This window comes from Miniopterus schreibersii (genome assembly GCF_964146895.1).
Source record: "Miniopterus schreibersii genome assembly, chromosome: 12".
NCBI lineage: Eukaryota > Metazoa > Chordata > Mammalia > Chiroptera > Miniopteridae > Miniopterus > Miniopterus schreibersii.
Window position 1 is genome coordinate 67394848 of NC_138112.1, and position 26564 is coordinate 67421411.

The 26564-nt window shown below is 58.2% G+C and overlaps 1 protein-coding gene across 5 annotated transcripts; it reads right to left on the reverse strand.

The window, feature by feature from the left end:
- Positions 1-3636: 3636 nt before the first annotated feature.
- RAB3IL1 (RAB3A interacting protein like 1) lies at positions 3637-23869 on the reverse strand. Of its 5 annotated transcripts, XM_081154606.1 has the most exons (11): positions 23655-23817; positions 12374-12632; positions 11901-11996; positions 11754-11831; positions 10922-11140; positions 10224-10370; positions 9641-9769; positions 9443-9555; positions 7853-7952; positions 5659-5725; positions 3637-4647 (listed from the first exon to the last, which is right to left on the reverse strand). In XM_081154606.1, exons 1-11 carry the CDS (start codon positions 23804-23806, stop codon positions 4565-4567), a joined length of 1443 nt encoding a protein of 480 aa, XP_081010732.1. In that variant the 5' UTR covers positions 23807-23817; the 3' UTR covers positions 3637-4564. The 5 variants fall into 5 exon arrangements, with proteins under 5 accessions (XP_081010732.1, XP_081010728.1, XP_081010731.1 ...); XM_081154602.1 differs by lacking the exon at positions 10224-10370 and having other exon boundaries at positions 23655-23869; XM_081154605.1 differs by lacking the exon at positions 10224-10370 and having other exon boundaries at positions 12496-12632; positions 23655-23814.
- Positions 23870-26564: the final 2695 nt, after the last annotated feature.

The window sequence follows — 26564 nt, forward strand, 5'->3', positions numbered from 1 at the left end:
CCTGCACAGGGCCTCTCAGGAGGTTATGCAAGGACAGGGGTCAGTGCCGTCACCCCCACAGGCCACTTCATCCCAGCGGAAGAAGGAAGTGCTCGAGTCCTCTGGCCACCCGGGGTCGTGTTCCCATAAAGCCCGAATTGTGTCTTCTCCCCACCGCGTCCCACAGGATTTCTCTGCAGGCCTTGGGGCCTTCAATAGGTTGCTTCACCTCTCTGGGCTGAAACCCAGTGGATCTTGCAACTCTCCTACAGTCAAGGGAAACTGGGGACTTCATTGTCCCCACACCCCCATCAAGGCAACCGAGCCCTTTCTGACCACTTGGAAAGGGAGAGGCACCACTTGACATTCCTGAGCTGCCACTGGGCCACCGGCAGTGTTGGGTTTAGGGAGGAGAAGGGGGAACTGGACAAAAGGCAAGGGAGGGTCTGAGCAGCTAAAGCATTTTGGGAGGGGACACTCAAACACAGCCCTTGTCCCAGGCCCCGCTGGGCTTCTCCCTACCACGAGCTGCCACACAGGCCTCTTGTTGGGCACACTGAAGTCTCCACCCAGTGGAGCTGCCAGCCACTGTTCCGGAGCCAAGTGATGCTTGTGCAAGCCAGTGGGGCTCGGGCAAGCAGCACGGGCGCAGCGGAGGCCCAGTCAGGAAAGTCGATGAGAAAGCACCAGGCCTCCCAGAGAGAGCGGTCACAAAGCCCGGACACGTTCTGTGCAGACACACGAAACAGACTCCAGCCTGAGCTTCAGGATTTGGCTTTGAGTTCAGGCTCACCACACTGCCAGCTTGGTTGGTAGTCCCTGGACACAGCTCTTCTGTGAAGAGGAAGGTCTGGGGAGGCAGGGCCCGCAGAATTATTCAAGACCTGTGGCCCTCCCAGCCACAAAGACTCTCCCTAAAGGCATCACTGTGGTGGCACAGTGGAGCACCTTAGAATGGATGCCCTGTAGTAAACAGAGGCTGCGCACAGATGACCACGAAGCACATGAAAAGATGCTCAACATCACTAATCTTCACAGAAATGCGAGTCAGAACCAAAATGAGACATCGCCTCACAGCCATTAGCATGGCCATTATCAAAAGACACCAAGGTAGCCCTGGCCAGTTTGGCTCAGTGGTTAGAGTGTTAGCACACGACTAAAGGTCCCGGGTTTGATTCCAAGGGCATGTACCTTGGTGGCAGGCCTCGGCTGGGACATGTGTGGGAGGCAACCAGTCGATGCGTCTCTCTTACATCAATGTTTCTCTCTCTCTCCTACCCTTCCACTCTGAAAAGCAATGGAACAAAAAAAAAAGACACCAAGGTAATAGGTGTTGGCGAGGATGTGGAGAGATTGGAAGAACCCTTGCGCACTGCTGGTGGGAGTGTAAATTGGTGCAGTTGCTATGGAAGAGACAGTGTGGAGGTTCCTCAAAAAATTAGAAATAGAACTACCGCATGATCCGGCAATCCCGCCTCTGGTTAAATAGCCAAAGGAATTGAAAGCAGGGTCTCAAAGAGATACCTACAGATAGCCGCACAGCAGCCTTATTCACAGTAGCCAAAAGGTGGGGACAACCTGTGCCCATCGATGGTGGGCAGAGAAAATGTGGTCTATACACAAATGGAATGTCATTCAGCCTAAAAAGGGAAGGCGTCCTGTCCCATGCTGCACCAGAAATGAACCTTGAAGAGTCATAAAAAGACAAACCTTGCATGATTCCACTTAAATACCTGAAGTAGTCAATTTCATAGAAACGAAAAGTAGCCTGGCGGCTGCCAGTGGCAAAAAGAGGGGAGTTGTTTAATGGGTGTAGTTTCAGATTGGCAAGATGAGAGAGCACTGGAGATCTGTCTCCCCACAGTGTGAATATACTCCACACAACTGACCTGTACGCTTGAAAATGGTTAAGATGGGAAGCTTTATGTGTCTACAATGAAATAAACGAAAAAAGAGGGAGGGGGGCCTGCAAAGGTCGCTTAGGCCAATCTTCCCAACTCACAGATGAGAAAATTGAGGCACAGAGGGGAGTGACATGCCCAGGTACACAGCCCTGGCAGGATCAGATCGGGACAGCCTGGCAGGTGGTGGGATGTGACAGAGTGATGCATAAGGTCACTGCAGCTGGGCTCAGGCTCAATGGCTATGGTCAGTGCTTCCAAGAGGTGGCCACAGCCCGGCCGGGTGTGGCTCAGTGATTAAGCACCGACCTAGGATCCAGGAGATCGAGGTTCGATTTCCAGTCAGGGCACATGCCTGAGTTTCAGGCTCAATCCCCAGCAGGGGGCGTGCAGGAGGCAGCCGATCAATGACTCTCATCATTGATGTTTCCATCTCTCTCTCCCCCTCTCCTTTCCTCTCTCTGAAATCAATAAAGATATATTAAAAAAAAAAAAAAAAAAATAGAGGTGGCCACATGTGCCAGGGCCAAGTGGGTTATCTAGAAAATTCACTGAAGAGGGACAACTCCTGTGTGGCTGACGTTGGCTAACTGTCCCCTCCCAACTCCAGGAGCCAAAGCCCTGAGCTCCTTTAGAGAGCCCCCCACCCGTACCCCAAGCCAGAAGAACAAGGGTAGGGGAAGAGGTCATGGGCAAAAAATGTGGGAAACAAACCCAGATTTGAATCTGACTCTGCCACTGCCTGAGCCTCCCCTTCTCCATCTCCGAAAAACAAGGAGGGGCCTGACTGGGTACCAGGCACATGGCAGGTTCTAGTAAAAGGAGTCTAGGGTGCTGCTTAAAACTGTGGGCTCTGGAGCTAGGCTCATTCATTCCTGTCGTGGGGCCACCATTTCCTCTGTGTGACCTCTCAGTCCCTCGGCTGATTCATCTGCAAAATGGGGATAATAGTACCACTTCGGGTTGCTCTCAGGATTAAGTGTATTTGTTCATTTAAAGGGCTTGGAACCAGGGACATGACAAGTGCTCAGAAATTAGCTATCGTAAGGAGACAATGGGCCAGAGTGTGTCCCCCCATCCCTCACACACAGCCCTGGGTATCGCAGGTACTGTTTGCTCATGGTAGTCCCACGTGGTCCTGACAACAGAAGTGTCATCTATCCCAAGTGTCACCTATTGCAGAGGCAGACAGAGCAGGTCTGGGTTGTGGGACCCTCTGCCAGGCCTCTGGAATGTTGCTTAGTGTTTCCTTGGTCTTAGGTGTGACTGGGTCAGGGGGACAGGTGCCAGGGGCAGGGATGGGCAGTACCAGGGCCCAGACCTTCACCCTTTTTTGTCCCCCATTGCATCACAGTCCCTGCCTGTGTGATGGCGGACATCCCCAGTCGATCCTGCCCCTGTCCCATGAGCACCAGGCAGCCTCGATGCTTTGACTCTGGGCTCCAGGCTTCCATTAGACCGAGGCAGGGGGACTGCAGGGGGATCGGCCCAAGCCCTCTGGAGGGCGGCAGAGCCAGCCATTCTCCCCGACAGCAGCCACTCCCCTGGGGAAAGGAAGCCGGGCTCATCCCCCAACAACCACAGCCCACAGAACACAGGGGAGGACACGAGGAGTCCTCTCTACAGCAATCCCTTCAGGATTTGGGTTTAATCCCAAGCACGAGGGTGGGTGGGCAAGGAAAGGATTTGGTTTCATTCCCCTAGATGTCCAAGCTTTGGCCCGGGCCCCAGGGCACAGGAGTGAAGGCGCGTGGCTGCCCAGCCTCTACCAACAAAGGCTTCCTTTATTAAATAGAGATGGCGTTACATTCCATTCAGAGGAGGGAATTGGACGTGCTGAGGGATGTGTCCAGGTTCTACCCCAGTCCCAAGTGGGCTGTGAGGGGTGAGGAGGGGCCTGGGGCCCCACCCTAGTCTTGCGTGCAGGGCTTGGTGACCTCAGTTCCCTGTTGTCTGAATGGCCACCACAGCTGAAAACAGGCATGGTGCCCCGAAGTCCTGTCTGTGTTTTACTTTGGGAGAAAAGTGCCAGAGTCCTTGCAGCGGCGATGGGGCCTGATCTTCTGGAACACAGGGCTCAGACAGGGACAGGGCAGGTCAAGTGGGAGGGCCAGTTGGGGTGGAAGTCCCTGCTGGCCCCTCCTAGCACCACTGCCCCTCTGCAGGATGGCTGGCCCACTGAGGCAATCCAAAGGAGAGGCCACCAGGGATGGGGTGAGGGATGGCCACAAGGGGGTGCTGGTGCCCTGGGCTTGGGAACTGGGGTGGGGGATACCTGGAGATCAGGAGACCCAGCAGGTTCCTTTTGGAGGAAATGGCAGCAACAAGGCACCTGTAGGCAGCAGCTCCAGGAACTGGGGCTGAGGGTGCTGGCTGCCTTGGTGTCCCCCCAAAAGCTGAGCTCCTGAGTGTGGATCCAGGCTTCTTGGTCTTTGGTGCTTTCTAGAGTCTCCTGGTGGCTGTAGTACCACCGGGGAAGAAAGAGGATCATCCCATGAGATCCTGTCTGACCGGGAATGGATGTTGGTACCGGTTCAGTGCTGCCTCCATGGCCTGGCCATTTGTCCATCTGTTCAGCTTCTGCCTCAGGGCTGGCTCCAGTACCCTGTCTTCCTGTCCATCTATCTGTCCTGGGGCAGGTGTTGGCTCCAGCTCCGAGCCCCACTCCAGGCCAGGGCCAGGCCCTAGGCTTCTTGGGGGAAGAAACCCAGCTTGGCCAGCGACATCTCCTTCCGCAGCCTCGTGATCTCCCAGAACATCGGCTCTGCTGTAGGCAGAGAGAGGTGGACAGCTCTGTGACAGCTCAGGGTCACCCTAGGTAGATGGCCTGGTCCCCTCCCATGGGCAGGGCAACTGGCAGGCATTCTAGGGCTCCCCAGCTCCCCAGGACAGATGACTTCAGCGAGGGGCTGAACCTCTCTGAGGCTCCAGTCTGAGGCCTTGTAAACAGTCTGAGGCTCCAGTCTGAGGCCTTGTAAACTTGTGAACACACTGAAGGATCTGTAATGTACTGGGGGAGGAGGTGACTGCCACTCCCACAGCCGGACACAGATGTGCATGTTTACACCGCCACACACTCACAAATGCTTTCCAACCTCACCTCCCTGGGGTCTCACAGTGACCCTGAGCAGTGAGCAGGGCCACAGTGTCAGTCCATGCTCCCGAGAGGAAGTGGCCCCTCAGGGCTCATCCCCTGACCAGGCTTTGGCCTCCCAGAGGGACTTGACCCCCACAAGCTGAAAGGAGAGACTCAGACTCCAAATTGGATCAGGAGAAGACTCATCAGGAGACAAACTCTGGAGGAGAGGGGAGCGAGGCTTTGCAGAATGGGAGGAGGGGGACAACGGGTGGATGGAGGACCTGCTGGGCAAGGGCACTGTGGGAGGCCCATGTTCAGGGGACCATAAGGAGGCCACACCTGGAGGAGAGAGGATTCCCAGGGGAGGCCCTTCATGCATGTCCTCAAATGCCGGGCCAGTAACAGAGACCTGTCCCTGTGGGCCCGAGGGCAGGGAGAGGTTTCTGGGCAGAAGAAAGCAGTCAGACCCAGGTATGGGGGTGGCATCGGGCTAGCTTTCCTGGTAAGGCGGGGTCCAGGAGGCTCCTTCTGCAGCTCATCTCAGCACCAGGAGGCTTACCAGCCCTCTACTAACCCACAATCTCCCCCCCTCAGAGTCCTGGCCTCAGGCAAGGACAGCAAAACCCTCTGGTTGATCCCACCCCTGCAGGCGAGCCCCCCCCCGGCGCCATCCCTTGCCGGCCACCAGGGGGCGCTCACCGTCCTGCCGCACCAGGCCCTGCTGGATGTAGCGGATGTAGGTAAAGAAGTTGCACACAGCCGTGATCTGCAGGAAGAAGGGGGAAGGGTGTGACCCGCCGGCCCTCAGACTTGGGGTCCCTCAAAAGCCAGGGCAGACCAGAGACCAGAGCAGGAAGCCCCACGTCCTGTCCCTTCACTAATAATGCTCCCTGAATTGAACAGGGCTGGGCTGTTTAATTAACAATAGAGTATTATTACTACTTCTAATAAAAACAATAGCAGCAACTAACAAGAAATCAAGTGCTTGCATCCAATGAGGCAGACATGCTTATCATTCCTGTTTTACATGTGGGGAAAACGGAGACTCTAAAAATGAAGCCAGCTGACAACTGTGGAGGTCACAGAGCTCGCAGCGGCAGAGGGGGAATGTGAAACCAGGCAGTCTGCCTAGAACCTCCGCTCACCCCTGGGCTTGCCTGCTCTGGATGCTGGAGGCCCCGCTAGCCAGGCCTAAGCCAGGCACTCTCTGTAATGCCTGGAAAGTCAAGGTGCTCAGAAGCTATTCACCCGGCAGCCCTGGATCCCCAGGCCCCAAGCCCCCAGCCTCTGTGCCGGGCCCTGTGCTCAGACCCAGGCCCTGCCATGAGGACTCTCATACTGTGCCCTGCCCAGGCCCTTTCCCCAGGCTGGGGCCCCATCTCCCCGCTGCTGAGAGTGTTGGCCACTAATGGCTCATAGGTGCCCTTCTGCCAGTGACTGACTGACATGGGTGGAACCCACTCTGAGCTGCAGCCAGACTCCAGCTGAGGCCACACTGTCCTTTGCTCTACCACTTCCCCTTGCCCTCCACCTCATTCTGCGCCCTCACTAGCTCCTCAGGCTTGCACACAACTTCTCTTAGGCTCTGCTTCTAGCGAAACCCACCCTGAAATAGGATGGAAGGCAGCTGGCAGCTATACCCACAGCAGTCCCTACTGAATGTCCAGCACTCTGGGGAAGGGATGTCCAGTGTGTGGGGGCCATGGTCTGGGGAGTGGAGAAAGTTGTAGGGAGGAAGCAATGCTCTTTCTGGGCCCTCAAACACACAGGAACCCTTGCCAGGGGGACAAAGTGGGTGCAGGGTGGTTGGTGGCCCAGCAAAGGCAGGGAGGTATGAAGAGAGTGCGACCAAGTCAGGGAACTTGCGGTGGGCGGGGTGGGACATGGCAGAGGATGGGCAGGAAAAGGCCATGGTGTTGCTCAGTGGCCAGGGGGCCCTCACAGGAGACTCGTGAGCAGGGGTGGCAGGGAGCAGTGGGGTTCCTTCCCCATGGCTGTGCTTTGAGGACAGAACCCTTCTCCCTATGAACACCACGCTCCTTGGTCTCTTCAGGATGGGGACCACATCCTAGGGGACCACAGCCTAAAACTTCACACCCTTCTCATCTCCCATTCCCGGCCTGCCCAGCACAGAATGGGAGACCAAGGTGGGCTGAGACCCAGGCATACTCTTCCTTTCTAAGGCTCAGACTCCCTTCGGGTAAGTGGGAGCCCAGCTCACTTCTGGGGGGTATTCACCAGGACCAGACAAGCTGCCCTCACTGACCAGTCTGCTGCTGAATGACGAGGCCATTTGTCTATTTAGTCCCCATGAGGATCCCCTGGTAGGTCCAGGAGAGAAGACGTTTCCTCAGAGAGGGCCCATCCACAGTGTCACCTCTGCACCCACGGCTGACTGTCAGGCTTTGCAGCAGACATGCCTCAGAACCCTCTCCAAAGCCTGGGGCTGGAGCACAAATGGGTCAGGGCCTGGAGCTGTGACCTGAACTCTAGTGTCACTCCCCTGATTAGGTTTTAGCTAGGGAAAAAATGAGTATCTCAGTCCTTCAGCCACAAAGGAACTGAATTCTGCCAGCAGCCACGTGTGCTCAGAAGAGGGCCCCAGTCTCCAGAAAGGATGCAGCCGACTGACACCTTGACTGCAGTCTAGGAGACCTGAGCTGTGCCCAGACTCCTGACCCAGGGAGATGAGAATAAACAGGAGTCTGAAACCACTAAGTGGATGGTAATTTGTTATGCAGCAATAGCAGGCTAGTATGCTTGGCTTGGCTGTGTGGCCCAAGTCAGTCTCTGCACATCTCTGAATCTGTTCTGTAGATCAAGGCCTGGGGCCCGGAATGCCAGCCCAGGGATCCTATAAGGAGCCAAATGACACTCCAAATGGATGACTCACCCTGGCCCGGGAGGATGGCGAGATGTAGTAGTGGCTCTCGGAGTCCCCGAGCCGGATTCGATGGCGACAGTCACGGGCCAACCCACTCAGGGCGCATGTGCTGGGGGAAAGCAGAGGGGGCCATTGGGGCCACTGGGGCTCACCCACCCAGCTCACGCAGAGAGGGTGCAGCAGCCAGAAGGCACAGTGAAGGGGCAGCAAACAGACCTGGGAGTGGGACTGTCCCAAGGAGTCCAGGGCCAGGCCAAGGATGGGGGCACGCCAAGAACTCCCTGAAATGGCCTTTAAACTAAGCTAGACCCTACCCCAGAACCCCTGTCCTTGCCCCTGTTGGGCAGGAGAGCTTGGTCAACCTCATGCCAGGTGTACCAAAGCCCCACCCCACCCCCTGAAACCACTGAAAATGCCTCTCCTACCTTACTGGAGCCCTCAGACCCAGTCACCCCTTCCCACAACTAAGCAGGAGTCCACTCTCCCCTCCACTTAGTCACCAAGTCCCCAAACTAGGTCATGCCAGCAGGGCCTTTTGCCTGGCTCCCCTCAGCTCCTTCCAACCAGTCCTGTGTCTTCTTTTTCATGTTACCGTGGGTGCCAAGGGGTCAGGGCTCCTCCAAAACCCCACATCTAGCCCATCATCTTTCCCTGCTGCTTACCTACTGCCCAGGAAACAGTTATGAAGAATCCTGAGTAAAGAAAGTTTAAAGAGGTTCCTTGGGTGTGGGACTTATCAGAGCCTTTGCTGCCTCCAGGTTCACTACGACTCTGATTGGGCCAGAGAACCCTCTTCTCAGGGACATCTTTCGGTGATTTGTGAAATGCTAGCCTAGCACGTTAAAGCCCAAATCTCATTTGAGGACCTTTACACTCCGGCTCCAAACACCCTCTCCAGCCTCAGCCCCATCTCTCTGCCCACCCTGCTGCTCCACCCACTGACTCAGGGTGTTCCCATTAATCTCCAGCTTCTCCTACCTGTACTCATTCTGCTCCCCCTGCCTGAAAGGCCCTTCCCTACTTGGCAAACTGCTATTCATCCTTAAAACCTGTTTCAAATGCCCCACCACGGGCCTCCCCTGAAAGCCCATCCCCTGGGCTGCGAGGGGAAGTGCTCCCCAGTCTCCATCCCTTGCTCCATCCTGGCAACTTTGTTCTGCTCTAGCCCTGCTCGGTCCCGGCTGAGTAGCAGGAAGGAAGAGATGCCAGGGCCATTCAGTCATTTATTAGCAGAAGGCAGAGCTGGCAACGGACATCACTTACATGTCCATCGGGGCCCGGAACCCACTGCTGGGGGGGGGGTGGGAGGGGAGTATGCATCAGGCCAGCCAGGAAGAGGGAGGCCCCAGCTCCTGGACTCCCTGGAGACCTGGGGGGCCGTGACTGGGGCAGGGTGGGTCAGTGGGCAGAGAGCCAAAAATGCCTCCTTGCCCTGCATGAGGGCAGCCACTGTCCCTCTTCTGTCAGGTGCCCCTGTACCCCTCCCCAGCCTGGCCTATATGCGGGCAGGCAGAGGCCCAGTCCTCCCTGGCCACCCTGGCAGGGTCCAGGTGGGGGGCTCCCCGAGTGGCAGGAAGGAGTGAAGGGGGCTGAGCTTACTTGGTGCTGCCGTACTCAACTGCGGCCACCTTCACCGTGGGCGGTGTTTGCGGAGCCACGGGCTCGATGGTGAGCGTGTTGTCCTCCACGGCAGCCCGAACCAGAGCAGAGAGCTGTGGCAGACCAGGGTGCGGGGGGTGAGGGGCGGCCGCGGCTGCGGGGCTGGGCCGCTGGCTGGCTGCCCTCGCCCGCGCTCACCTCCTGCGTGGTGAAGTCCAGGCAGGGGCCCACGTCCTCCCGGTAAACCCTCTCCAGGAAGGGGCTGTTCTTGTCCAGGGCGGGCGATTCCCTCCAGGCCTGAAACTCCGCAAACAGCGTTGTGTCCACCTGCGGGGGAGGCGAGCGGGGTGGGTGGTCAGGGAGCTGGGGGCCAGCAGGGCAGAGACGGGGAGAGCGAAGGAGGCGGGAGCCAGGAAGGACGCAGGCAGACAGCAGTGTGCCGGGGGGCAGTCCCCAAGGGCCGAGCAGGAGAGCCGAGTCCCGAGAAGAGGAAGAGGTCCCTTCTTCCGCTGCCCCAGAGGCTACAGCTGTGTCCCTTCCAGGTGTGTATTCTGTTCCCTGCACTGCAGGACTACAGACTTGGGTCTGGGGCCTCATCCTGAAGACCCTCGCTGCCTCCTCAAGGAGGAAGGGTTGGAGTGACCCCACAGGTACACGCAGGTACCCCCCAGCACACACAAGCACGTGCACACAGGAGGAAACACACACGGCCGCCCTGGGGTGCATGCGGAGTGAGGGAAGCAGAGAGGACAGAGGGGTGGCCCCTCTCTGGAGCCATTACCTGTCGGGAAAAGGAGAGAGAGGTAGTGGAGGTGGGGGCTGCGGGCGGCTCCCCAGGTGGGAGCTGCCAGGCCGGCTCGTAGGTGAGGTGAACCGCCTTGCTGGGGATCACACAGAGGAGCAGGGAGAGGAGGGCGGGCAGCCCGGGCTGGGTAGATGGGGCCGGGGGCAGACAGACAGAAGGAAGCAGGTGTTAGTGTCTGAGAAGCACAGAACTCAGAAGGGGGACAAGAGGCCTAGCCTGAGCCTCCTCCTGGAAGCTCCGGAGACAGGACAGGATGGGGCTTGGAACCACCTGGTGTCAGACATCCCGGGAACTGAATCCCACTAGCCCTTGTGGGACTTACAGGGTACATCCCTGAGCTGAGCTCCTGACACCCACACTCTTCAATTCCTCTAGAGCCAGGAGTCCCCATCCACCATGTGAGGAAACTGAGGCACTGACAGGCATCCCCACTCGCCCGAGGAGCCACAGCCAAGGATGCTGAGCACCATATGTCTCATATTACAAGGATTCTGTCCAGCCCTTGTGGTCAGAAGACACAGAAGCCCAGAGCGGGCAAGACAGGCTCCAGGTCACACAGCAGAGGTGTGGGGGGGGGAGGGGGGGTCAGGCTGGGCCCCACCGGGCTCCACTGCCCAGCTGACAGTGGGACTGTCTCCCTTTCCTGTGTCCACTGCCCACCCACTGCCCCTCACCTCTTTGCCCTCCTTGTCTGGGGTGAGGATGTGGCCTGCAGCAGGGCACACAACAGGGCAGAGGGCACTGCTGGTGCTCTTATGACGCAGGTGGCCCTTGCGGGGCACGGCCTTGGTGGGGCTCAGCAGCTGTGGGTGGAGCTCTCGGTTGGGAGAGGCCGGTGTGGACGTGATGACCAGTGTCTTCAAGGCTGTCACCTCCGCCTGCAGCATGTCGATCTGGCCAGAATGAGATGGCTGCCAACCTTAGCCCAGAGTGGATGCCACCCTGGCTGCCACCACCTGCCATGCCAGCTCAGGACAGCAGCAACTGGCACCTAACCCCAAGAGTTAACCTTGGAACAGCCCACAGGGTGGGACCTGAGACAACCATCTTACAGACAGGAAAACTGAGGCTCAGAGAGGTGACACGGCCTGCTTGAGGTCACACTGCAAGGCAGGACTGTTAGATGCCCATGTCTGGGAGCTGTCTGGGCTTCCCACTGAGGGGCACCCAGAAGCCAGGGACAGCCCAGCCCTCACATTTTACAGATGGACAAATGGGCTCCGACACAGGAAGTTACCTGCCCAGGCTCACACAGCCAGACTGGGGTTTCTGCTTTATAGAGGGGGTGTGCAGTGGAGGGGGAAATGGCAAAGACCACGGGATCCTCCCTGCTCCTGGAAGGCCCCAGGAAGGTCTCTGTGGCACAGTGGAATTTCCAGGGTGTAATCTTGCCCGGCCCTCTGAGCCTCTGTCTGCCCATCCCTGGTGGCCCGCCGGGCCACGCAGGGTCTGACTGAGTAGGGAGGTGGGCAGGAGCTCTGGGCAATTGGGAGCGGGGGAGCTCACCTTGCCCCGAGCCTCTTTTAGTTGCTTTTCTGACGCTGCCTGCTTCATGTTGGCTTCTCGAACCATCTTGTGGGCTTCCTGGGAAGAAGGCAGTGATGAGCGGATGGACACCCAGCAACCCCAGTCCCCAGCTGGCCGGCCACGTACCTCGAACAGACTGGCTGTCAGCTCCTCCAGCTCCCGTTCCAGCTGCTCGCGGACCTTGGACAGCCGCTCACACTCCTCATCCTTCAGCTTTAGCTCCTGGGGGGCACGAGGTGGGTGGCTGTCACCCTTCAGGGGCCCTCAGGCCTGACACTGGGGAGACCAGGCCCCTGACCAGGCTCCATGCCCCGAGTCATCCTATGGGGGCTTGAGCTTGCCTCGTGCGCCGCTCTACGCTCTAGTTTATGAGGCATTTTCCATTTAGCTCCTGGCAGGAGGCTGAAACCCCAGCTGTCAGTCCCTCAGAGCTTGGAACTGGTTTTCAGAGAACTGCCTTATACAAGTCAGCTTAGAAGCCCTGGTCTGTCCTTCGTTTGCACTTCCCTCGTGCCCCGCGCAGGCCTTGAGAGGTGCATGAGATCTCTGGGCATTCTGCAGGAGCCCACAGCTCTCCCAGGTACCCCCCAGGCCCCCACCTTCTGGGCTTTGTGCAGCTCCTCCTTCAGGAACTCTGAGCCCTTCTCGCGGATCTCCATGGACGAGCTGCGAAGGCGAGACACGTCCAGCCGGGCCTGGGCGGCTGCAGGGCCCTCCTCACCTGGGGTCTCCTCCTCTGCAGAGGCCTCCACCTGGTCTCCTGGGGACTCCCTGCGGCCTTTGCAGGAGTCCACACTCTTCCAGGAGACCGAGACAGCTTCAAGGGGCGGCAGGTGGCCCTCGTCCGGCTGGGGCTGGCTGTGAGGCAAACAGTAAACATGAGGTGGGGTCCTGAGACCTAGAGAGCTGAGCTCAGGGACGAACCCTGGGCAACATATCTACCATTCTGGGCTCAGTTTCCCCCTCTGTAAAAGAGAGATGCTGCCAGTGAGGCCATCACCAGGGTTGTCACAAGGGCAGAATGGCCAAACGAAATCTCTTGGGGGCAAGAACAGGACTCATTCATCTTTGTCCACCACAACCCCTCCAGCCCAGGACCTAGGACTGTGTGTGTGGCACACAGTAGGTGGTCAGCACACAGCAGGTGCTCGGTTCTGTTTGTCCAACAGGTGATTGTCAGTTCATTGGTGTTGAGATCTGAGTTTCCACTTGCATTGTGTGGACAATATCAAGGGTTGCTGAATGCATAAAACCTTGACACACAGGAGGCACTTAACTGCCTTTGTTATTACTGTTAATGTAAATTTTATGCAAATTAAGGGCAGACCAGAGAGGAAGGACCAGCCAGGGCTGGCAGGGCTGAGGCCAAAAGATTCCTGGAACAGCAAGGCAGACCCACTTCCTGCCCCCTGGACCCAGCTCTCCCAGGTCTGCCTTGTGACTTCAGGCAAACCGCACCACCACCCCCCGCACCCCCCCACCCCCCCACCCCCGTCCCCCAGTGCTCGCGGCCTCAGGACCCTCCTCCCCTGGAGGCAGTGTGGGGTGGGGGCCACCAGAAATGCCCTCCTCTCCTTCAGCCAATCCACATTCCCCCCATGGAAGATGACCCAGGGAGGGAGGAGGGGAGAGGCGGGAGGAGGGAGGGGGCTTGGCCAGCAGTGGTTTGTGCAGAGACAGCACCTCTGGACTCGCTCACTCAGCAAAAGCTGGTGGTTCCTGAGCCAGCAGCTTCTGAGTGGCTGTGGCTGGGCTGAGGGTGGGGGGCTGGGCCAGGCCACTGATAACAGTGCGGAAGTGGAGGGGAGGGGGCTCAGGGGGCCCACACAGGAGGGAGGAAAGACAAGACCAAAAAGCCCTGAGATTCAGGATTGATGAGGGGAAAGTGTGAAAGGCAAGGCTGGGGACTGGTCCTCCCTCCTTGTCCTTTGGACCCTGGGACAGTCACCAAGCAGCCCCTCAGCCTCAGTTTCCCCCAGGGTAACACCAAGGAACTGGGCACCCAGGAACCCCAGCAATGAGCCCACTCCTAACCCTTCACATGGCCCTGTCCAGCCAGCCAGCACAGCTGGCCCTCTGCTTTGACACTGGCCCAGGCGTGGCCTCGAGGCTTCTTGGGCTGGGTCCTACCTGGCAGGGACTTGGGCTTTGATGAGTAAAGCAGAAACACATCCATCGCTTCATCAACAGTGTGTGTACCATACAGGGTCTTCCTAATCCCTTGTTCCCATGTGTGACACCGTTGTCCCATTCTTTTGGAACCCTCCCCTACAATACCTGGGAGTCCCTGAGGCTTGAGGGGCTGTGGCAGTGCTCTGGTGGCCCTGGGCTGTGTCTGAATCCAGGGGACTTACACTACGCTAGGATCGATACAGGGTGCTCTGCCCATGCCATCTAGTTTCAAACTCTCAACAGCAGTAGTGGTATTGTCTCCATTCTACAGATTAGGGATGGAGTCTGAGAGAGGTGACAAAACTTGGTCAGGGTCACACAGCTAGCTGGTCGGTGGCAGTGCTGGGACAAGTGGCTAGGCCTTCAGCCCAGGCCCAAAGCTCCCAGTGGTTGGGGGGTGTGAGTGTAGAATTAGCACTTCTGTCGTGGGTACAGGATGTTGGGCCCAGAGGGACTCAGGAGGCTCTTCCTTGACTGTAGCAGAGAAATCTGACCCAATTCCTGCCCCAACGGGCTTCCCAGCCTCTGCTCAGGCCCAGAAACCACCCCCGGGGGGAGGGCCAGGGCTGGGTGAGGTGTAACTGAGAGCAGAGGCCAGAGGTGGGCAAGCCCGAGGCCATGCCAGGCTCTGAGCTGGGGTCCATGTGAGCTCCTGGGAATGTCACGGACACCTTCTGCACCTGCTTCCCACCTGGGGATGGGGGTTAAAACCTGCAGGAGGTGCACTAAGAATTGAATGACAAGTCCCTGGACACGGCACCGGGTAAAGGTGTGCAGCCCACAGCCACGTTTGGCAGACATCGCCCACCCCCCATGCCTGCCAGACTTTGGGTCCCGCTGCTGAAACCTCGGCCCTGGAAAGTTGTCCCCACTGGCGGTCTGGCGATCAGGGGCTGGGGACTCAATCAGGCGGAGGTAGCAGATCCCACCTCAGTGTTGCCCACTTTGATAGAATGAGCAAGAGCGAGAGCCCAAGGGTGGGGGTAACCCACAGAGACAGCACAGGGCACAGACAGGGTCCCAAGTCCCAGACACCCAGACTCCGTGCCTTTCCCTCTGCAAGGACCACCCTGCCATGCCCCACACCCCTGCCTAGGAGAAGACTGCCACCACCAGTGTGGTCTGGGCCTCTGGCCACAGTGAAAGTCTCTAACTCTCCTGCTGGTCCCAAGGGCATGGGCTGGGGATGTGGCCGGACAGCCCCCATCAATTTCCCACAGGCCCTCACTGCAGCCCATTGCCAGGGGGATGGGACCCTATTCTGCTGCCAGAGGAAACAGTGACCCTGAGCGGCCCCAGACAGTCTCTGTGACGCCCTCCCCTCCCCTCCCCTCCCCTCCCCTCCCCTCCCCTCCCCTCCCCTCCCCTCCCCTCCCCTCCCCTCTTCTCCTTGCAGTGGAAAAGCCCAGTGTTCAAGTTCTAATGGCAGAAAGCGTGGGAACAGCAAGACCACCCCGCAGTCATCATCTGTCCAATGCCGGGGCCAGGGCTGCAGGAGCAGAAGGGAAAGCAAGGCCTACCCTACCCTGGGGGAGGAAGCTCCAATCTGAGGACCCTCCTCCTCCCCTTTCCCGACTGTGAGGCCAGCTGGGTGACTCAGAAATTTCAGACTAAGCAGGGACCCCAGGCCCTTGCTCCTTGGGTCAAGCCCAAGCCAGAATACCCATCCCCCACACACCTCAGCCACCCAGACCACAAGCCTGGTAGCCTGGGTGTGAATCCCTGGGTGCAGGGGACACATTTCTCTCTCAGGTGAGCAGCGGCTACCTTAAGTTCTTTGCTCTGTCTCTCTCCCTCAAGTCCAGGCCCACGCCCTCTGCCCAAACCTTCTCAGCCCCCGTTCCCCGCAGAAAAGGAGTCCAGCATCCAGAGACGACACTGCAGGGGCCACTGGGAAGGAGTCTGCGCAGGGCCAGGAGATAGGAAGAGTCAAGGTCACAGGTAAGGGGGGGCCGCTTCCTAGAGCCCAGGGCAGTTCGTACAGGAAGGGTCCCACTGGGTCACTTCCCTTGGAAACATACAGGGGTGGGGGGAATGCAGCCACCATAATCCTCACCCTCCATCCAGGCCTGCCCTAGGACAGCCAGCGGGGCTTTTGTCCCCTGCCACAAAAAAGGGCAAACAGAATGAGGACCCCTGGATTCTACGGTCCCCAGTCACCCAGCAGCCTCCATTGGGCCAGAGGCCATTCCTGAGGCCAGAAGGGCCCAACTAGGGTTCTGTTCCCCCCTTTCCAACCCCAGCCAGACCAGCCTGCCATGAGGTTTTTCTGCCCTCCAACCTCTCCCTCCACTGCCACCGGTGCCCAGGTCACCTCTGAGCCAAGACCCCTGAGCTAATGGGCATAATGGGTTCATTAAACAAGCAGGGGTGCTGCCAGCAAGGGAAGCTCCAAAGCTGCAGGAAGAACAGGGCTAGGAGGGCGCGCTGGGACTACTCTCCCGCTGCCCGGGGCCACCAGGTCCACGAGTCAGGGTGGCTGCGGCTAATCTGCTGCAAGAACCCGGGGCAGTGCCATGGCACAGGGGCTGGGTTCAGACTCATGCTCACACACTCAGCAGCATCCAGCCAGCCCTGAGGGCACTGAGGCTGACAGTCAAGTGACCAGCCTCCCAACCCCACCCGGCTCAGCTTACTAAGAGGGGCCAAGTCTTCAGCTCCAAACCCAGCAGCATGTTGGGATCCAGGGCCCCTGCCATGGGTATCCACACCAGCCCACCACTGCACTGGGTGGGTGTGAGGGTTACGGTGGCTGCACTGCCCCCACCCTGGACACCTGTATCCACAGATGTCATTGTGTGTGAACCTCTTTACGCCACTGCCGGGAGATGCTCTCCTCAGCCCAGTTTGAACCATGAGGCACTGAGGTTCCGAGAGGGAGGGTGACTTGGCCGGAAGTGGCAGGGTGGGAATTGAACCCAGAGCGCTGGCACTAGTGAGTCATGTGGCCTGTCACCCAGAGAAGCCTGGAGGGGAGGAAAGGGGAGAAATGGTGCTTTCGGAGAAGTGAAGCAGGATGCAGTCGCGGTTTGAGGAAGTTTGAGACAGTGCCCAAGTGGTGGTGGGTCCCACCCGAGGCTGCTGCACAAGCCAGGCAGGCTCTGAGCTAGGAGGGGACATGCAGAGGGGACACACAGACACAAAAGACTCTGACATGGGGTTTGTGGGAAAACCAGGCACTGGCTAGAGAGACAGGAAAAAAAAAAAGTTGCAGCAATTAATTATTGTATCGGAAAACCAAGGGAAAGGTGAATGAGGACAGTGGTACCCATGGCAGGAATGAGGGACTGGGAGGGGGTCCTTCAGGGAAGGGAAAGGGGGTGGCTGAGGGGTTTGGGAAGTGCCGGCTGAAGGGAGGCAGAGGCACCAAGCCGGAGGGAGCGGCCGCAGCCTGAGCCTGGCTGAGGGGATGGGCGACAGAGTGGAGGCCAGAGAGCCAGCCTGGAGATCTGACAAGGAGGGATCCCAGGCGTTGGACGGGAGAGTTCCAGAAGAATGAGACAATGGGTCATACATGGGAACAGAAGAGCAGCACTCCGGAGGTGGGAGAGGGTGGGCCTGGACCACTCCAGGAAGGGGAAGCAGGAGTGGGCACGGGAGGCAGGAGCAGCAACACCTGGTAGGAGAACAGGGAGCAGGAGCAGGAGAAGGTCAGGAGCAGCCTTGGGATGCTAAGGAGGGAGGTCAGAACGCCTGAAGCAGGTAGGCCAGGTCATGCCTCTTGCAGCCACAGCCCCAGGCCCAGGCCTGCGGCCCGGCCCAGCCCTGATAAGGAAATCCAGCCCTGTGTCGCCACTGAAAGCCAGCACAAGGCCTTCGCTGGGCAGGGCAGGGAAACAGCGCGTGCCCCGTATCCACTTGTTCAGTGCTGGAAGAATCTGACACCCAAGACCTCAAACGTCCAACACATACGCAGTGAGTCCCGCATACAGATGTGCTGACTATGGAACTGTTGAGGGGAAGAGGGAGGCAGTAATTCATGGAGGACTTCCAGGAAGAGGCTACAGTGAGGGTTGAACAACCCCCTTCCCCCTGCTCCTGACCCTGAAGCCCCAGGCCATACTTCAGAACTGTCTCAGGGAGGCATTTGAGATCTTACTTCCTGGCAATGTGAGTAGTTTGGCTCAAATAAAATCTTATAAAAATTAAAAGAAAAAAAGAACTATCTCGGAGCTATAGTCTCCTGTGATTTAGGCCTTCTAGGCAAGAAGAGCTCACAGATTCAGACCCCTTAGGGAAGCCATGGCCCAGAGCAGTTAAGTGACTTGCTCAAAACCACACAGCCCTTCTGCAGCCCTGGAGCTCTCTAGCATCCTGCCTGCTGCAGACACAATCCCCCATGCCTGGGAGGTCGGGGAGGTCCATCTCATTCCTGCAGCCCATCAGAGCCTGGCCCTCCCCGGGACAAGTATGATTAGCCCCATCTCTCAGATGGGGAAATTCAGACTGAGGGGGGCTACATCAATGTCATGTGGCCACTTAGCGGCAAAAAACTAGCCCAGACCCAATCTCTGCTGACCAAGTTCCAAGTGCCCAGCACAGTGTTAGCTGCAGAAGTACCCAAGACACAGTCCTCGCCCCATCCCCTCAGAGCAGGTTTGGCGCCCAAAACGATGGACTTGGGGCACCGTTGGGGATAGGGAAGGGAGCAGCCCAATTTGAGGGGAGCTGCCTCTGGGTCCAGAGTTAAAGTCCATGCTCAGAGTCCCAAGAAAGAGGGTGCACCTGAGCTCCTGCACAGTCCTGACACTGCCATCTACCCCAGGGGGCAGCCCTGGGTCTAGGGCCGGGGGGTGGTGAATGAGCACCATGCCCTGGCCATTAACAGCAGTTACCCAAGAGAGACATCTCACTTCATCTTGCAGATGTGGATGCCAGTGTCACCGATTCTTAATCCCAGATGGCCCCGAGTCTAGGATGAAGGGCGCAGTGCACAGCTGCCCAGAGTTCTCGTGAGCAACTGGGGACCACAAGCAGCTCATCAGTTATGAGGGCAAGCGTGGCCCCCAAGCAGGGTCCCTCCAACTGCTGCTAGGGTCTGGGTGAGCTCCTAGGACATCAGCCCCCCACTGGGTGCTGGCAGCTTGGCCCTTGATCTCTTGATCCCTACCTCCAATATCCAAGTGAGGGGGTCCATAAAAAGACAGTGGTCAAGGTAACCCCAACACTTTGCCTCCCACTCCCCAGGTACACAGCTCCTCATTCTGTGTCCTCATGCTCCCATCTGCATTTATGAAGCACCTACTTCGTGCTCTGCATCCAGCTAGACCCCGGGGGATTCAAATGTTCATACAAGAAGTGAGATTATTGCCCAGCTGGTGTGGGTCGACCCATGAACCAGGAGGTTACGGTTCCATTCCCCGTCAGGGCACATGCCCGGGTTTCGGGCTCGATCCCCAGTAGGGGGCATGCACGAGGCAGCCAATCAACGACTCTCTCATCATTGATGTTTCTCTCACTCTCACTCTCCCTCTCCCTTCCTCTCTCTGAAATCAACAAAGACATATTAAAAAAAAAAAAGTGAGACTACTGACGATCGAATGGGGGTCAGCGTGGCGACCTGGTTCATCCAGAAGGTCGCTGGGGATATGGCAAGGAGGCTGGACTGGGGACCTTCTCCAGAACCTTGAGTAGTTTCTCTGATTCTGTTTTTAAAGAGAACGTCCATCTCCTGGTGGAGCCCAGCCCCGGCGGTCCCACCCTGGCTTGGATGCCTCCAGGGCCTGGATCACTCCCCACCCACAACCTGCTCATTCCACCAGAGGCCCAGAGAAGGGAGACCATACTGTCAAGATCAGACAGCAGCTCAGTGGCTGTGTTTTGCATTGGGCACACCTGACACGGAAGGTCACAGGTTTCCTCCAGACCAGGCTGCTCCTCAAACACAGTTAACCCCAGGCAGGACTGCCCTCGCCTCTCCAGGTATCACCAACCCACCTCAACCACAGGTCCCTAAACTCAGTCTCCATCCCTGGAGGCGCAGGTCCAAAACACACCTGCTCCGCTTCAACACTCACTCCCCCTTTAAGAGTCTCTGGCCTCTGTACACCTCGCCCCTCCCAGGGGCCCCTTCTCAGCAGCCCTCGCTGAGGATGAAGCCTGTTCCTCCCCTGGCATCTCAGCTCAGGCTTTGCTCGTGCCACAGGGTACACTGGATCCAGCCAGCCTCCCCAGGAGGCTTCCCTCACTCCCCAGCTGCAGCCGGGAGCCCTGTCCTGGGACCACCCATCTGGCCCAGTTTTTTACAGGAATACAACCCACCCTCACTCTGGCCACATCCCCACCCAGGACCTAGTCTTTCCAGGTCCTGGAAAAGAGGAAGTGTTTACCCAGCTCCATGAGAGGATTGCAGCCTCTCTGTGCATGCAGAGCAGGGGTCTGTCTGCCAGGGCCGAGGACCACCCCTGAAAGCCAATGAGCAGATATGGGTTCTGAGAAGAGATCCCACCCTGCACCTCTGAGCCCTGCCGGCTGCAGGAGCCCCAGATGGAGGCTTAGCAACTTGCAAGCGACTTTGGCAGAGACCCAGTCCTGTTTCCCCATCTGCACTGCTTTCCAGGGCTTCTTTAGCCTAGGGGGGCCCTCCTCTGGGTTCGTACCCCAGACTTCCTCTGACTTGCACCCCTCCCCCCTCTCACTTGCTGTCCAGATGAGCTAGGAGGAGTTGACGCTGTCACGCTGGGACCGTCTGCTACCCACCCCCACAACCGCACCCCCAGGCACCCTGACCTCTCCGTGCGCAGTGTCCTTGCACCTCCGTCTTAGAGTCTTGCTCTCGGTCCTCGAGCTACAGCGGGCTGCTGGGCTGCGCGCAGGACCGGGGAGCAGAGCACCTCCCAGTCGGGGGTGCAAGCCCGGCAGGGATCCCCGACCTCCCCAGCCCCAAGGCCGCGAGCGCGCCCGGACCTACCCGCTCCACATCCCGCAGCCTCGGGGAGCCCGGGCGTCCGTCCCCGCCGCCACCTCCAGGTCTCCCTGCGCCGCGTCCCCGCCGCCGCCGACCCCGCCCCGGCCGGCAGGCTGCCCCGCCGCCTGTCAGTCCCGTCGGCAGCCTGTCCGTGGGTCCGGCCGCTGCTCTCACCCCGGCCCCCAGCTCGGCCCCAACCCTGCCCTCGGGGGTCACGTGGCCGAGGGGTGGCCTGGGGACACGTGCCTGGCCCCGCCCCTCCGGCCTGCGGGCGCAGATCTCCAGCTCCCGGGCTCTCCCGGCCCAACCCCACCCGGTCCCAGCCCCCGGACTGGCCACGCTCTGGGGTGCGGGGAGGAGCCGGAGCCCCATCACCCCGCGGCCGGCGCCGCGCGCAGACGCTCCCGCTGTTCCTGGTCTCGGGTCCGCCGCCCGGGCGCGCAGCCCTCCCTCCGGGCCACTCCTCAAGGACCTACAATGGTTCCCGGGCTTTCCGCTCCCTGGCTCTTACCGGATTGTTCCTGCAGGTCAGCGGACACTCTCCTGCCCCTCAGCGGCCCTCCGGCCATCACTCCTTCCTGAGCTCCCCGCTCCATGCCTGTCCCTGTGCAACACCCTCCTGGTGGGAAGGGGGGCAGACCCCAAAGCAAGCGGTCGCCTTACTCTCTGAGTGCTTACCCCAGGCGGACCCACCTTTGGCCCAAGTCTCCAACCCCAGCCTCTCCTGCCTATGAGCACCCCGTCCATCCTTGCTTTTGGCCACAGTCTTCTCTCTGGGGGAGTGCCTCCCCCTGCCCCCTACACACACCTGGCTGGCCCCACATTTTCTGCAAAACCTTTCCCTGAACCCCAGACCGTTCGCCTCCGCGTCCTTCAATCTCTCTGTCCCTCTGCTAACTATCCTGAGCGAGCTCTGACCATTGCATTGACCTCAACTTCAACATGGGACTGGATCCAGGGAGAGCATAAACCTGTCTCTCCTGTGGGACAATGGCTCCCACCCTCCCTGTCCACAGGACCACTGGGGGGGTTGGAAGGAGATGCTTCTCTTCTGGATGCTTCCAGAACTCTAGGCACTAGTCTTCCAGGCCCACAGAGCCAGCGTCCCAGGCTTGGGTTTGTCAGGTCTTCATCTGGGGACACACACTGGAGTGGGCAAAAATAGGCTTACAGTTATGAGTATGCGAAATAGTTTATTCTTGTATTATTATTAATTATTGTATTATTATCCATACAAATAACTGTAAACCCAATTTTGTCCAGCCGTGTATTTCATTCATTCATTCATTCACTCCATTCATTCATTCAACCACCCCTTCTGGGTACAAAACCAGGGACTGTACAAGGGCTGGGGACCCAAAGGAAATACCTAGATACAAGCTCTGTCCTCCTGGGGCTCCCATATAGTGGGGAGATGGGGGTACCAGGACATAGTCTCAAGGACCTCCACTTCCAGGGCCACCACTTGCCGAGGGCACACCCACCTTGCTCAGTGAGTGATATCTTTGTTCAAAGTAGAAAACAATATTTCTTTCCTAGGTGGGCACGGCCCACACCAAGGTCCAGGACTTGGTGAGCGGAGAGCAGGTTGGATTCCTCACCTTGCTCACTTGTTCCCTTGGCCAGGACCTTATACAGTGAACCGCCTGGGCATCCCTTCCAACCTCCCAGAACCATTCGGCCCAAGCCTCCCATACCCTTCACTCTGCAGGGCAATTGTTTCCACTACTGTGGTTTTTCAAGGACAGGGACCAGCTCCTTCCTGGCGCTGTGTTGCTCCATCCACCCCAGCCCAGTCTTGAGCAACTGCTGTCCTCTTGGCCCTTGCTCTGTTCACTATTTAGGGGAAGGCGGAGAAGATGACACTAAAGGAGCCCAGGATGGGAGCCTTGCCGTCCATCTTCACAAGCCCAGGCAGGAGATAAGACCTGGTCTAGTCAGGCAACCCAGACTGGTGGGAGATAAGGGGTGGGGGCTGTGCAGCCCAAGGCCATGGTTCCAGAGGGAGAATCCTCAGTATGGGAAGCCTGGGGGCTGTGGAGGTCCTTGAGCAAGGTCTCAAAGGACGTGTGGGGTCACCATTCTGGGAGCATTGACACCCCATTTACTAACCAAAAACATCCCATCATATATTTATCCAGTTATCTTGGACTCGCAGGCTTTACTAGCTTTCCCCACAGCCTTATAAGCTCTTCTCCTCAACTGAAAGGATGGCCTCAGAGAGGGTAAGGAATCTGCCTGATGTCACACAGCCAGAAGTGGTAGGGCTGAGACCCTTTATACCCGTTTTCTGAAAAGAGCCTAGAAACCAGAGGACTCACTGGAAGCTGCATCTGCATGCAGTCAGGCAACAAGGGATGCCTACTAGGTGCCTGGGAGAAATATAAAAAGGTATGTCCTCTGCCCCCAAGCCACTAGCCTGCCCAAATCTCCCTCCCTCCCAACTTCCCTAACCATCCCCATCCCCAGCTTTGGCCATAAACCCTTGGCTGGAAGGAGATGTGGAGCAGAACTGCCAGCCTGGACCACCCAAGCCCTGACTCTGTTTTCAGTCCACTGTGTGACCCAGGATGAGTGTCTTTGCCTCTCTGAGCCTCAGATCCTATGGCTGTATAACCACCAAGTTACACAAGACAATCAGGGCCACCCCCTTGAACACTGACCTTGTAAGAGGCTCATGAAATTCCTCATAGTTCCAGGCCAGTCCCCTGTCTGGAACTTGGCATCTCAACCCCGCCCCTAAACTCCCTTAGAGTGGCAAGATTCCCTCCTCCCCTTCATGTCCCAGGTCACTAGCTCACCTGTCTGTGTCCCAGGACTCCTCTCCCAAGTTCCCTTCAAGTGCAGAGCCCAGACCAGATGGGGCATAGCGAACAGTCCCTGAGCTCATCGCCAGGTACTCGGGGCATGTCCCTCGGGCAGGGCACCTGGAGCATTCCTCAGGGGGGTTCATGCTTGGAGGGCCAGACCAAGGGTCCCTCTGGAGACTGCCAGGAGGGCAGGTGACAGAAACCTTGTCCCCACCCCCAGGCTCACACTAACCTTTGCTATCTCTGAGAAGCAGCTGCCTGGGAGGGAGGAGCCTCCCAGACAGGCCTCTATCTCCTTAAACCCATAATTATTAACTCCTGTGGCTCAGCAGGCAGCAGAAAATTCTGGGGCCCTCCTTCCTGCGCTCTGGGTCTGGGAAGGTGAGTCCTTGAAGGGAGGTGGGAGCCTCCTCTACATGCCCAAGGCCCCAGGCTTCAACTAGGCACACAGATGGGGCTGCTTATTCCCTACGTGCCCAGGTGGGCAAGTTGGAAAGAGCCTGTCCAGCCCTAGCTTATCACTAGCTGGTGTGTGGCCTTGGGTAAGGCTCCCTGACTTCACCACCCTAACCCCTGTTCTCAATGTCCCCTTCAAACTTTTGACCACCAACCAAAAGGGGACAACTCAGTAAAGCAGTTAGGAACACAGGCCTGGAGTCAGGCTGAATTCAACCCCACTTCCAGGCTATGAACCTCTGGACATGTTAGTCTCTCTGTGCCTCAGTTTCCCCAAGTATAAATTAGAATCTCGCCCTGTAAGGCACATCAGGCCAGCTGTTACTGCCCAGTTATGCCCTACAACCTCCCTTTGCTCACATTAACCCCTTTCCCACCCTGCTGATAAATTTCTCCTTTGCTCATACCCCCTTCTCCAGGAAACCTTTCTCTGAATTTCTTTCTTTCTCTGCAGGCATCAGGCTCTAGCCCTCAGACACACCGTCTGCTTTGTGTCATGGTGAGTGTCCCATGGTACTGTTGGACACCCCTGTAAGAACTGAGTGACCCAGGGCAGAGGCTGGCTCACACTCACCACCAAATCCTCAGTGCCCCCTCGCCTGGCACATGGCCAGTCTCAATCCACCCAGGAGAGGTTGAATATTTCACCCTGTCTCGTTTGTCCTGAATTCTAAGCCTAGTTCTGCCATTCCCTGGCTGTGTGACTTTGGGCAAGTCACTTGACCTCTCTGGGGCTCAGTTCCCTCATCTGTAAAATGGGAACAATTCTCCCCTGTGACGTTGTGAACATCTAATTCGGTAATATTTGTGAAGAGTCTGCCTCAGCGGAGACTGGGACGAGCCTTTCCTGTCCCCTTCGCCCCGGCCTTCCCTCTTCTTTCCGGTCAGCCTCTGAGTTCCCACTGGGGAGAAGCTGCCAGTTCCTGACTAGCGGTCACACCCTGCCCGCCCACCCGCCTGCGGATAACAATATCTCCCACTCAGGCTTCGGCTCCGAAGCGCTCTCAGCCTAATGCGAACCAGATGCTGGCCTCCCTTTCCTGGCAGTGAATTTTCCATGGCCTGCTCCCACCCCCTTCCTGTTTTTGCTCCTCACGGATCCCCTGCTAAATTCTTCTGTGCCCCCACCACGTCCTCTGCAGGGCAACCTCTGGGCCCACCTGGAAACAATTAATGAAAACAGGATGTGTGAAAAGGGGGGGGGTCTCCCCATCATCCCAACATGGCAGGAGGGGAAGGGGCTCAGTCCAGCTGGTGACAAGTATATGTCAGATAGTCCTTCCCTGCCAAGCCCCAACCAACGGGGGGGGGGGGGGGGGGGGGGTGACTGAGTCAGAGTCTCTTTGGGAACTGTATAGAAAATTTTACCATTTTCTGGACCTTTAGGCACAGCTGGGACTGAACTGGGAGCTGTCAGGGCCTTGTCCTTGGCTGCAACTTCTTAGAAAAATTGGAGCCAGAAGAGGCCCCACCCTTTCCTGTTGCAGGTGAAGAAACTGAGACTGGGAGACTTGTCCGGGGTCACTGGTGAGTCTGAGGCTAGAGGCAGCTGCGTCTGAAACCGCCAGCCAATAAAAGCTGCGTTCCAAAGTCACCTCCGGGGATGCTATCTCAGCGTCGCTCCCTCCCTCCCCTCCCGCCGAGCCTAGTCACGCGGGGAGGCTCCCAGTCTCCTCCGCCGCAGGCAGAGTCTGAGGCCCCTGGCCCGCAGGCCTCATCTTCCCCACCCGGGGCTGGCACGCGGCGGGCCTTGGGCAAACCCTCAGGCAGCGCCAGTGCCTGTATTGGGGGCCCTTCCCCCACCCCCAGGCCCTGGGAACCCCTCGGGGCACCTAGGGCCGACCCTCCTGCGAGGACTCTACCACTTGCAACAGCCTAAGGGCTCCAAAAGCCTGGCTCTGGCCTCCCCCTCTCCGCCAGCTGTGCGGTGTTTGGACAACTGGATGGAATGTTTTGCAACGAGAGTCCTCCCTGGATCCCCGAGCTCATGTTTCAAGAGGGTGGGAGGAGAGGATACTGGCTCCAGGGAGAGGGGAAGACACTCAAGAAGTCAGATGTGGGCCTGGAAGCCTCCCCCCCGGGACTGTCCAAAACACTGCCCACCCAGTCTCAGCGGGGTGGGGAGCTGCAGCCAGGCCCAGGCCCCAGGGGAGGGCAGGACAGAGGGTGGAAGCAGCCCAATGGAGTCAGATAGTTGACAGGGCCAACATGGTGAAGTCAGGCCCCAGGGACAGTCTGGGCTCCAGGAGGGGCCCAGCCCAAAACAGCACTTGGAGAAGGTTAAGTTCCCATGACAAAGATTGTCCCATGTACCACTGCCCCCATTTTACAGACAGGGCCACTGGGGTCCAGGAGGGCCAAACACTCTCCCCAGGTGGGTGTAGAGCTGGGCTGGAATCCAGGGTTCCTGGATCTTAAGCTCACTCTTCTCACTGTCCAGGCCGT